The sequence below is a fragment of the Budorcas taxicolor genome, chromosome 2 (assembly GCF_023091745.1).
Source record: "Budorcas taxicolor isolate Tak-1 chromosome 2, Takin1.1, whole genome shotgun sequence".
Classification (NCBI taxonomy): domain Eukaryota; kingdom Metazoa; phylum Chordata; class Mammalia; order Artiodactyla; family Bovidae; genus Budorcas; species Budorcas taxicolor.
The window spans coordinates 148,793,334-148,805,774 of record NC_068911.1 but is presented as its reverse complement, the minus strand read 5'-3'; the positions used below and the strand labels follow the sequence as shown (position 1 = coordinate 148,805,774).

Here is a 12,441-nt window from a genome sequence, read left to right as displayed (position 1 = left end):
CCACAGGAAGAACGAATCACTGACACCTTTAATATTAATGTTCGTGGAGTGAAGTGCATCAATGACCACGTATGGGACTGCTGCGATACGGGAGACAGGGCACCACTGAGTCTGTGACACCCAGGAAGGAGGAGTCAGAATTCAGGGAAGAATGTGGACAGAAAAAAAAGACTTTGCTGTTTTCTTATTTTAGGAAAGGAAACATCATCCAGAAAGATAGGAAAAGGAGACTTGGGTAGAGCTGGGGAAGACTGGGAAATTAAGGAAGAAATGTTTTAACACAACCAAAGCTTCTGTGAGACCTGCAGGTAGAGTGAAATGAAATGACAAAATCCTAACTACTGGTGGTGAATCTCTGAGTTACTGTGTTTTTGTTTCCTTTTGTTTTTAGGTTCACTGATATGTCAGAGGCTGGGCCAAAATAGCCTCTTTCCTTCATGAGAACATCACCATAACTGCTTAAAATGGGTACTCCCCTTCCTTCCCTGCTGCAGGCCAAAGTAACGTGATGACTCAAAGGCTTAAATAAAAAGAGGAATGGGCCAGCCCTTAGCCGTGACTGCCCAAAGACAGCTTTCTGCTGGTAAGAAACTAATGCCACCATTTGATCAGGGTAAGTTGTGATGCTGTTAGAGGATCAGACCATGGACGAGACTTCCTGGGGAAGACTGAGAAGCCCACCAGTGGCCACGCTGTCGTTCTGGATGAGATACCTTCATGAGGGCCGCATCCACACCAGTGTACCAGGTCAGGAAGGCACATGCGTAATACACTGAGACCAGTAAGACCAAAAAAGAAATAATACACCAATCAGAAAATCAAGACTCTTCATAAACACGTATGTGGTCTACATTATCCCTTATAAACGTTTGTACTCATTCTGCAAGAAATCAGGTGATTCACTTCTGTGTAGCTTGCAGGGACCACCGCCAGAACTTCCGGGTCTGCTTGAGTGACCTCCAGGCTGCTCTGTCTAGAACTCTCAGCATCACAGTGATAGCCGCTCTCACAGATTCTCCACACATCCATGAGCTAAATCAACTCCAGCTGTGAACAGGAACAACACATTTAGGAAGGGAACAGACCAACTTCAGAGCACTGCTTCTTGGGGGAGGGGACCATAAGCGACAGTGGTTCCCCTCACTGGTGACACGCACGGACTTGCACACTTACTCACCACTAACTATTTTAGGGGGTTTCCCTGTTGGCTCAGTGATAAAGAACCTGCCTGCCAATGCAGGAGCCATGTATTTGATCCCTGGGTTGGGAAGATCCCTTGGAGAAGGAAACGGCAATCCACTCCAGAATTCTTGCCTGAGAAACTCCATGGACAGAGGAGCCTGGAGGGCTATAGTTCATGAGGTTGCAAACAGTCGCACACGACTGCGGGACTACACAGCCAACAAACAACAAACGATTTCAGGAGCTAAAATCGAAGCATCTCTTTTTATTTCAATACTAAGAACTTCTCCACAAAGAGGCTGCAAGTTCTTACTGGACTGCTGTCATGTGAGGCTTAAAGGCAGGAAGTCCCCACACACGAAAGATGGATACAAAAGCCAACACTGTACCCAGCCTTCCAGGCATCCAGACATGGTGTGGTAAGGTCCAGAAATCCCCAAATGCCGATCAGTCTATTTTGTTTACATTAAGTTCATTGAGAACATTTAAGAATGAGGCGTTTTAAATGCAGCTTTTATTTGTCAGCCCACACAGATTGCACACTGTACTGCTTATTTTGGTGGAGAGCAATTTCAGTAAATTATGACATTTTGCTGCTAAAGGAATAGCCTTCCCAGCTCTTTTTCAGTCCTTCAATGAGAGGATTAAACTGCATGAACAATAAATTTAAAGAACCAAAGAGCACAGGACTGTCTATTATGAAATTACTTATCTGATTACATTTATAATGATGACAAATAATAATAGTGTTGAGAGCTGCTGGTATGTTAGAAACTAAAACACACATAAGTCCATGATAAGCAGGCTTGGTGGCTGTATTTACAGCTCAGCCAAGTTTAAGCATGAGAACAGCTGGTATGTATTAGAAGTACTTACCAAGTCATCCACGTCCCCACCCTCCTCAAAGGCGGCTGCTGTGTCTGCATTTGCATTTTCTTTGGGGGCCAGAAACTGCGAACAGAAAGTCAGGGATAATATCACAAGGACAGTTTTGCCTCCTTTGATGGAGGAACACATGCAAATGGCCCAAAAGAAGCACCATCTTGATGTACGCCCCTTCCTTTGGTTCTGGATGAGAGGACCCATGTGAGGTTGAACAGTCCACTAACTAGTCACGGAGAAGGTTCCTGGGAAGAGGGAGGAGATGATGTGGCTCGCCAAGGCAGTGAGCATGTGGAGGGGCCTGCATCAGGCCCCGAGGACACCAGGTATTCCCATTTTTGCTTTCACAGCAGGTATGTGGGCTCATTAGGGTTAAGAAAAGAACCAAACACCTCAAACCAGTATGACTTAGTCTCTTCCTTTTTTTTTTTTTAACAAAAGTAAACTTTACTGAGGTGTAATTGGCATACAATAAATCTCAGTTTCTTTTGAAGGGAGCACTGAGGGTCAAGTGTCTGGACTTAAAGATTATAAGCATCTACTCAACTCCACTGAGGACAAAAAAGAGGTAAAAGGAAGGACTTCTAGGAGATGTGAAACACAAAAATGGGTGGGTTTGTTCAATTCTTTTTCTGGCAGTCTTTAAATGTGTGTTAGAAATTGTTTGAAAACAGGAAGGTGGATGAGAAAACTTGCAGTGTACGCTTCTGTTTAGCATCAGGATTCTAGACCTGGAACTTCTACAAGGCTGCTGCTGCTGCTAAGTCACTTCAGTCGTGTCCGACTCTGTGTGACCCCATAGACGGGAGCCCACCAGGCTCCCCCGTCCCTGGGATTCTCCAGGCAAGAACACTGGAGTGGGTTGCCATTTCCTTCTCCAATGCATGAAAGTGAAAAGTGAAAGGGAAGTTGCTCAGTCGTGTCCGACTCATCGCGACCCCATGGACTGCAGCCTACAAGCCTCCTCCGTCCATGGGATTTTCCAGGCAGGAGTACTAGAGTGGGGTGCCATCGCCTTCTCTGTTCTACAAGGCAGATATGCAGAAAAGCAAAGGGCCCTGAACTGAAGTTTGCAAGGATCGAGGATCGCAACTCAGATTTTCAAAGGGGAGTGAGTGCCCATGAAGACTATCTGCACATTCCTGCCCTCCAAAGACAGCAGTGGGGACTCTTGTCCTTCAAGGTGTGTGACAACTGTACCAAAGACCTAGGTTTTATCAATCTCTTGTCCATCCTAACACTAGAACAGATCTCGTAGGATAAGTACTTAGCATGGCAGCAGAGATCAGCCTGCAGGAGGGAGGGTTTTTAAAAGGGGAGATGGAAGTGTGGCAGGCCTCTCCCAGTTAGTATCCCTCAGGGTTGGTATGCATGGAGCTGGCGGGCAGTAAACAAGCCCTTCAGGCCACTTCGAATCTGTGGTAGCTACACCCAAGAGGGAAAGGTGTGTTCATGTGTACACTTTCTCGACATGAAAGCAGGGCAAGAACTGCTTTCCCTGTATTTTCTGTAATTTTTATGGTACCATGGACACAATCAAGGCCTCTGAAACCTAAGAACTATATATAGATTAAAAGGTCAGGAAGCAACAGTTAGAACTGGACATGGAACAACAGACTGGTTCCAAATAGGAAAGGGAGTATGTCAAGGCTATATATTGTCACCCTGCTTATTTAACTTACATGCAGAGTATATCATGAGAAACGCTGGGCTGGAAGAAGCACAAGCTGGAATCAAGATTGCCGGGAGAAATATCAATAACCTCAGATATGCAGATGAAACCACCCTTATGGCAGAAAGTGAAGAGGAACTGAAAAGCCTCTTGATGAAAGTGAAAGAGGAGAGTGAAAAAGTTGGCTTAAAGCTCAACATTCAGAAAACGAAGATCACGCATCTGGCCCCGTCACTTCATGGCAAATATATGGGGAAACAGTGGAAACAGTGTCAGACTTTATTTTGGGGGGCTCCAAAGTCACTGCAGATGGTAACTGCAGCCATGAAATTAAAAGACGCTTACTGCTTGGAAGAAAAGTTATGACCAACCTAGATAACATATTGAAAAGCAGAGACATTACTTTGCCAACTAAGGTCCGTCTAGTCAAGGCTATGGTTTTTCTAGTGGTCATGTATGGATGTGAGAGTTGGACTGTGAAGAAAGTTGAGTGCCGAAGAATTGATGCTTTTGAAATGTGGTGTTGGCGAAGACTCTTGAGAGTCCCTTGGACTGCAAGGAGATCCAACCAGTCCATTCTGAAGGAGATCGGCCCTGGGATTTCTTTGGAGGGAATGATGCTGAAGCTGAAACTCCAGTACTTGGGACACCTTATGCGAAGAGTTGACTCATTGGAAAAGACTCTGATGCTGGGAGGGATTGGGGGCAGGAGGAGAAGGGGATGACAGAGGATGAGATGGCTGATGGCATCACGGACTCGATGGACGTGAGTCTGAGTGAACTCCGGGAGTTGGTGATGGACAGGGAGGCCTGGCATGCTGCGATTCATGGGGTCGCAAAGAGTTGGACACGACTGAGCAACTGAACTGAACTAAACTGATGTCTCCTTATACCACAGACCAAAGTTACAGTTCAAATACAAGGCTGTGTACAACAAGTCTCAGGAAGCAAGCACTGTGTGTCCTTTAATTCCTTATGTGCCGAAACTTACGTGGGTAAGAAGGGCAAGAGGAAGGCTGCATGTGCAGAGCTGGGCGAGGCCGCGTTAGCACCTGGATGTGCCTATGACAGTCTGTTTTTGACTCATCCTCCCTCCCAGACTTTTTCCCCCTCAGTCAAAACCAGCTCATCCATCACTGACTTCAATTCTGATTGAGAGATTAAGGAGTTCACCTTTCTCTAAGAACATGTATACATCTTTCTATAGCCCTTTGCTGACTCTGAACTGGACTGTGGTCAGTGCTGGAAATATTTCTGTGGTTTAGGAGACAGGAGATGCTAGCAGTCGAGGCACAGCCTGGGACAGAACAGAACTGATTCGTATCATCAAGTCTACTTATTCATTCGGGTTGATTATTAATAAAGATGCCTGAGAGCCACATAGAGATAAATGAGCCAGCAATCCACACGTGCACCTGCATGTGGTTTACATCTGAAGGTCAGACTCTGCTCCCGGATTCCCAAATTAATCTTTATTTATGATTCTAATTATCATCAATATTAAAAACGATTTTTATTTTGTTCCTCTCCTACTATCATTAACCCCCAGGTGATTCTCCCTACATCAAGAACATCAGCCTAAAAGATAAAGACGTATCCTTTAGGTGAGAAAAGAATAAAAAAGTAGAGCTGTGTCTTACCGGAAGCTTCTGGGGGCTACAAGTGACTGGTACCTTCAAACACAAACTCAGTGGTCTTAATCGTTTTGTAGGCCACTATACCCCCTTAGAAACCTGACCTACACCACAGTAGGTACGCATTGATGAATCTTGGAGAAGGAAATGGCGACCCACTCTAGTATTCTTGCCTGGAGAATCCCATGGGCAGAGGAGCCTGGCAGGCTACAGTTCATGGAGTCGCAGGAGTTGGACATGACTTAGTGACTAAACCATTGATGAATCTAGAAAATCCCTAATGCTTTTTGGCACACAGTCTCTAAAAGCTCCAATTCCCATTCCCATCCCACCTGCAAAGCCCCTTTCACACTGCAATTACAGGATAAATTCAGACAGGAGTGTCTGCACCATATGACCACAGTACATACCATTAAACATAAACGGCATGTCTCTGAGATGAGGCCAAATTCCAGGAAGAAAGAAACGGCGGCAAATAAACTCTCCTTTCCGTCAAGTGCTAAACATCTGGAGCTGATTTCCTGACAGATCTGCTTTACATTTCTGCTTAAGCAATTTACAGCTAAGAGGAGGCTGCCATCCATTATCCTTCCCACAGCCCCAGGCGAAGCTGATCTCTTACACTTATCACTCCTCACCGTCAAAGTTTTTAACTACAAGTAATTTCCAGGCTGTGCATGACAGGGAAGCTAGAGATAAAGCAGGGAATTCAATGACTGGCCTGTTTTCCCAATAAAAGCAACAACAGATTCTCTAAATGCAGCCAAAAGGGGCACCAGTCAACAGCTGACTTTTCGTATGTTCTTTCTCTCTGAAATATGCTGAAAAATGAGGACAAATAGAAAAAAACAGTTGTGTGACACAGTCCTCCATCCTCAAGCCACCATCATGTATTTGAGGTTACCAAGAAAGAACCTTCTTACTTGCAGATCTTTATGAGATGGATAAACCACTACTTCTCAGGTACACTGAAATACAATCCTGGCCACAAGCAGAGAAACTGCATCAATCACTTCTATACAGAAGCTTCCAGTTCTGTGCCTCCGTAAGACTAAAAACTGAAAATCAGCTTGTCCTAAGGCCCTTAGCAATCCCCAAATTGAAACACATGGCTTCCATTGGGTTGATTCCAACACCAAGGTCTAGATATACAATAGCATCATGAAGAATGAAAACCTGTTGGCATGTATTTTGTTTAAAATGACACACACTTAGGTTACATTAATGCTATTTTCATGCTTTATAGGGAATACAGTTCAGGAGAGAAATCTGCAAACCAGCGTGGGGGAAAAGAACCGTATAATTGAGGCACTGTCCGTTCCCAGTAACCCTGGGTAAGCCACTTGACCTTTCTATAACTAGCTCTCCTCAAAAACAAAAAGGGTACTGACCCCATTTATCTCTTGGGGTTGCACTGCTTCTCAGATGAAATAAAATATACAAAAAAGGCCTTGTGGAATTGTAGATTTTATGTTCCAATTCCTAGGAATACACCCAATATATGTTTACCAAATGACAGTCACAAGAATATCCATAACATTTTTATTCCCAGTTGCCAGTGTTTAGAAACAACTAATGTCTGTCATTAGGAGAATGGATGAAAAACTGTGGTATAACCACAAAAGAGAATACTACATAGCTGTAATAAAGAACGAACAATTTTAACATCATGGATGAGTCATAAAAGGCATGATTCCAATTATATGAAGGTTGAGCTAGGCAAAACTACTCTCAAGTGACAGATGTCAGACTACTGGGCAGGGTATCAGGGAGCCTTCTGAGGTTTTGGAAATGCTCTGTACTTTGATCTGGGCGGTGGGCACCCAGATATACGACTATGTAAGAATTTAGCAGTGTTCATATTTAAGATTTGTGCTTTTACTCTATGTTCTAGTGCAATAAAAAATTTAAAATCATATCTTAAAAATATCAAGCTCTAAACAAATATAAAGTAACAATGTGACCTTTTAATTACTGCTTTTCTTGTACTAACATATAGAACTTCACTAGGGATTTAAGGCAGAAAAGGAAGAAAAGAACAAAGGAAAATGTCATGGGGTCCAACAGCGGTCAGCAGTCAGAGACAACTGTTCTCAAGAAATGACTCCTAATTCTAATCTTATAATCTTTCACAATGCTTTGGGGATCTTTTTTGGAAGAGGGAGTGTGAGAATCTTTTATGTACACGTGGCTGCTGGCATTCTATGCTGGCGGCATGAAAACGCATGGAGGTGACTATTAAGAGTCCAGAGTCTGGACTCTAACCAGTTCTGCTGGCCATGAACTTGTGACACTGAGAAAGTCAACTTCACCTCTCTAGACTGCCTCTGGAAAATGACCAGATCAACTAAGCTTTGAGCATCTATGATGCTAAGATGGAAAAATCAATAGATGTCAACACCAATAAAGAAGGCTAGATTAGGCAGCTATAAGGAAAACAAGTGCTAAAATGATGCCTTTTCCCCCGTAAGAGTTTGTATCAAATGATTATTTAGGCAAATCTCAACCTTGGAATCCTGTGAGAAACAATATTCCAAAGCCACGGGAATAAATTCTCTTTCCTCTCTGAGCTCTTAATATGGAATAAAAAGAAGGGAGGGCTGGGGCTCAGTCCTACCACTGGGTTTCTGGCCAGTGACACTACGAGATTGTAAGCACATCATTTTATGTCTCAGCCCTAAGTTTCTTCATGTGTATATAAAATAAGGAGTTTGGACCAGATCAGTGGTTTTCAGGTTCTGTTCCCTGAGGGCTCTTCCAAGTCCTCAGGGCATGGGTAACCCCAAACTTCCACTCCCACTGTCCATCAAGGGAGAAGTGTCACCCTTCTATGTTTTATCTATCAGGCTTCCTTGTAAGCTTTCAGTTTTAAAAATAAAAACTCAGCTAGATCATCATTAGGATTCCTTCCAGCTGAATAAAATTCTATACAACTTAAGCCAATATCCTCTGCCTTAGTTAAGAATCTGACTTGTTTCCTTCTACTGACTCTGGGGTTCTCCAATTCTTCCTTTTCTAGTTGCTTTAGGTGTAGAGTTAGGTTATTTATTTGACTTTTTTCTTGTTTCTTGAGGTATGCCTGTATTGCTATGAACTTTCCTCTTAGCACTGCTTTTATAGTGTCCCACAGGTTTTGGGTTGTTGTGTTTTCATTTTCATTAGTTTCTATGCATATTTTGATTTCTTTTTTGATTTCTTCTGTGATTTGTTGGTTATTCAGAAGTGTGTTGTTCAACCTCCATATGTTGGAATTTTTAGTAGTTTTTCTCCTGTAATTGAGATCTAATCTTAATGCATTATGGTCAGAAAAGATGCTTGGAATGATTTCGATTTTTTTGAATTTATCAAGTTCAGATTTATGGCCCAGGATGTGATCTATCCTGGAGAAGGTTCCATGAGCACTTGAAAAAAAGGTGAAATTCATTGTTTTGGGGTGAAATGTCCTATAGATATCAATTAGGTCTAATTGATCTAATGTATCATTTAAAGTTTGCGTTTCTTTGTTAATTTTCTGTTTAGTTGATCTGTCCATAGGTGTGAGTGGGGTATTAAAGTCTCCCACTATTATTGTGTTATTGTTGATTTCCCCTTTCATACTTGTTAGCATTTGTCTTACATATTGCGGTGCTCCTATGTTGGGTGCATATATATTTATAATTGTTATATCTTCTTCTTGGATTGATCCTTTGATCATTATGTAGTGGCCTTCTTTGTCTCTTTTCACAGCCTTTGTTTTAAAGTCTGTTTTATCGGATATGAGTATTGCCACTCCTGCTTTCTTTTGGTCTCTATTTGCGTGGTATATCTTTTTCCAGCCCTTCACTTTCAGTCTGTATGTGTCCCTTGTTTTGAGGTGGGTCTCTTGTAAGCAGCATATAGAGGGGTCTTGTTTTTGTATCCATTCGGCCAGTCTTTGCCTTTTGGTTGGGGCGTTCAACCCATTTACGTTTAAGGTAATTATTGATAAGTGTGATCCCGTTATCATTTACTTTATTGTTTTGGGTTCGGGTTTATACACCCTTTTCGTGTTTCCTGTCTAGAGAATATCCTTTAGAATTTGTTGGAGAGCTGGTTTGGTGGTGCTGAATTCTCTCAGCTTTTGCTTGTCTGTAAAGCTTTTGATTTCTCCTTCGTATTTGAATGAGATCCTTGCTGGGTACAGTAATCTGGGCTGTAGGTTATTGTCTTTCATCACTTTAAGTATGTCTTGCCATTCCCTCCTGGCCTGAAGAGTTTCTATTGAAAGATCAGCTGTTATCCTTATGGGAATCCCCTTGTGTGTTATTTGTTGTTTCTCCCTTGCTGCTTTTAATATTTGTTCTTTGTGTTTGATCTTAGTTAATTTGATTAATATGTGTCTTGGGGTGTTTTGCCTTGGGTTTATCCTATTAGGAACTCTCTGTGTTTCTTGGACTTGGGTGATTATTTCCTTCCCCATTTTAGGGAACTTTTCAACTATTATCTCCTCAAGGATTTTCTCATGATCTTTCTTTCTGTCTTCTTCTTCTGGGACTCCTATAATTCGAATGTTGGAGCGTTTCATATTGTCCTGGAGGTCTCTGAGATTGTCCTCGTTTCTTTTAATTTGTTTTTCTTGTTTCCTCTCTGATTCATTTATTTCTACCATTCTATCTTCTATTTCACTAATCCTATCTTCTGCCTCCGTTATTCTACTATTTGTTGCCTCCAGAGTGTTTCTGATCTCATTTATTGCGTTATTCATTATATTTTGACTCTTTTTAAAAATTAGGGCAGAAATAAATGCAAAAGAAACAAAAGAGACCATAGCAAAAATCAACAAAGCCAAAAGCTGGTTCTTTGAAAGGATAAATAAAATTGACAAACCACTAGCCAGACTCATCAAGAAGCAAAGAGAGAAAAATCAAATCAATAAAATTAGAAATGAAAATGGAGAGATCACAACAGACAACACAGAAATACAAAGGATCATAAGAGACTACTATCAGCAGTTGTATGCCAATAAAATGGACAACGTGGAAGAAATGGACAAATTCTTAGAAAAGTACAATTTTCCAAAACTGAACCAGGAAGAAATAGAAAATCTTAACAGACCCATCACAAGCACGGAAATTGAAACTGTAATCAGAAATCTTCCAGCAAACAAAAGCCCAGGTCCAGACGGCTTCACAGCTGAATTCTACCAAAAATTTCGAGAAGAGCTAACACCTATCCTACTCAAACTCTTCCAGAAAATTGCAGAGGAAGGTAAACTTCCAAACTCATTCTATGAGGCCACCATCACCCTAATACCAAAACCTGACAAAGATGTCACAAAAAAAGAAAACTACAGGCCAATATCACTGATGAACATAGATGCAAAAATCCTCAACAAAATTCTAGCAATCAGAATCCAACAACACATTAAAAAGATCATACACCATGACCAAGTGGGCTTTATCCCAGGGATGCAAGGATTCTTCAATATCCGCAAATCAATCAATGTAATTCACCACATTAACAAATTGAAAAATAAAAACCATATGATTATCTCAATAGATGCAGAGAAGGCATTTGACAAAATTCAACATCCATTTATGATAAAAACTCTCCAGAAAGCAGGAATAGAAGGAACATACCTCAATATAATAAAAGCTATATATGACAAACCCACAGCAAACATTATCCTCAATGGTGAAAAATTGAAAGCATTTCCCCTAAAGTCAGGAACAAGACAAGGGTGTCCACTTTCACCGCTACTATTCAACACAGTTCTGGAAGTTTTGGCCACAGCAATCAGAGCAGAAAAAGAAATAAAAGGAATCCAAATTGGAAAAGAAGAAGTAAAACTCTCAGTGTTTGCAGATGACATGATTCTCTACATGGAAAACCCTAAAGACTCCACCAGAAAATTACTAGAGCTCATCAATGAATATAGTAAAGTTGCAGGATATAAAATCAACACACAGAAATCCCTTGCATTCCTATACACTAATAATGAGAAAGTAGAAAAAGCAATTAAGGAAACAATTCCATTCACCATTGCAACGAAAATAATAAAATACTTAGGAATATATCTACCCAAAGAAACTAAAGACCTATATATAGAAAACTATAAAACACTGATGAAAGAAATCAAAGAGGACACTAATAGATGGAGAAATATACCATGTTCATGGATCGGAAGAATCAATATAGTGAAAATGAGTATACTACCCAAAGCAATTTACAAATTCAATGCAATCCCTATCAAGCTACCAGCCATATTTTTCACAGAACTAGAACAAATAATTTCAAGATTTGTATGGAAATACAAAAAACCTCGAATTGCCAAAGCAATCTTGAGAAAGAAGAATGGAACTGGAGGAATCAACTTGCCTGACTTCAGGCTCTACCACAAAGCCACAGTCATCAAGACTGCATGGTACTGGCACAAAGACAGACATATAGATCAATGGAACAAAATAGAAAGCCCAGAGATAAATCCACACACATATGGACACCTTATCTTTGACAAAGGAGGCAAGAATATACAATGGAGTAAAGACAATCTCTTTAACAAGTGGTGCTGGGAAAACTGGTCAACCACTTGTAAAAGAATGAAACTAGATCACTTTCTAACACCGCACACAAAAATAAACTCAAAATGGATTAAAGATCTAAATGTAAGACCAGAAACTATAAAACTCCTAGAGGAGAACATAGGCAAAACACTCTCAGACATAAATCACAGCAGGATCCTCTATGATCCACCTCCCAGAATTCTGGAAATAAAAGCAAAAATAAACAAATGGGATCTAATTAAAATTAAAAGCTTCTGCACAACAAAGGAAAATATCAGCAAGGTGAAAAGACAGCCTTCTGAATGGGAGAAAATAATAGCAAATGAAGCAACTGACAAACAACTAATCTCAAAAATATACAAGCAACTTATGCAGCTCAATTCCAGAAAAATAAACGACCCAATCAAAAAATGGGCCAAAGAACTAAATAGACATTTCTCCAAAGAAGACATACGGATGGCTAACAAACACTTGAAAAGATGCTCAACATCACTCATTATCAGAGAAATGCAAATCAAAACCACAATGAGGTATCACTTCACACCAGTCA

The 12,441-nt window shown here is 41.0% G+C and overlaps 1 protein-coding gene across 1 annotated transcript in view; it reads right to left on the bottom strand.

Moving 5' to 3' along the window:
• Window positions 1–817: 817 nt before the first annotated feature.
• The window catches only part of XRCC5 (X-ray repair cross complementing 5), a 90,696-nt gene continuing 79,072 nt past the window's right edge, over window positions 818–12,441 (bottom strand). The window contains exons 20-21 of the mRNA XM_052664340.1: window positions 2,059–2,133; window positions 818–1,047 (exon numbers count right to left, since the gene is read on the bottom strand). Coding sequence (XP_052520300.1) covers window positions 1,033–1,047; window positions 2,059–2,133 — 90 coding nt within the window. The 3' untranslated portion in view covers window positions 818–1,032. The remainder of the gene's footprint in view (window positions 1,048–2,058; window positions 2,134–12,441) is intronic.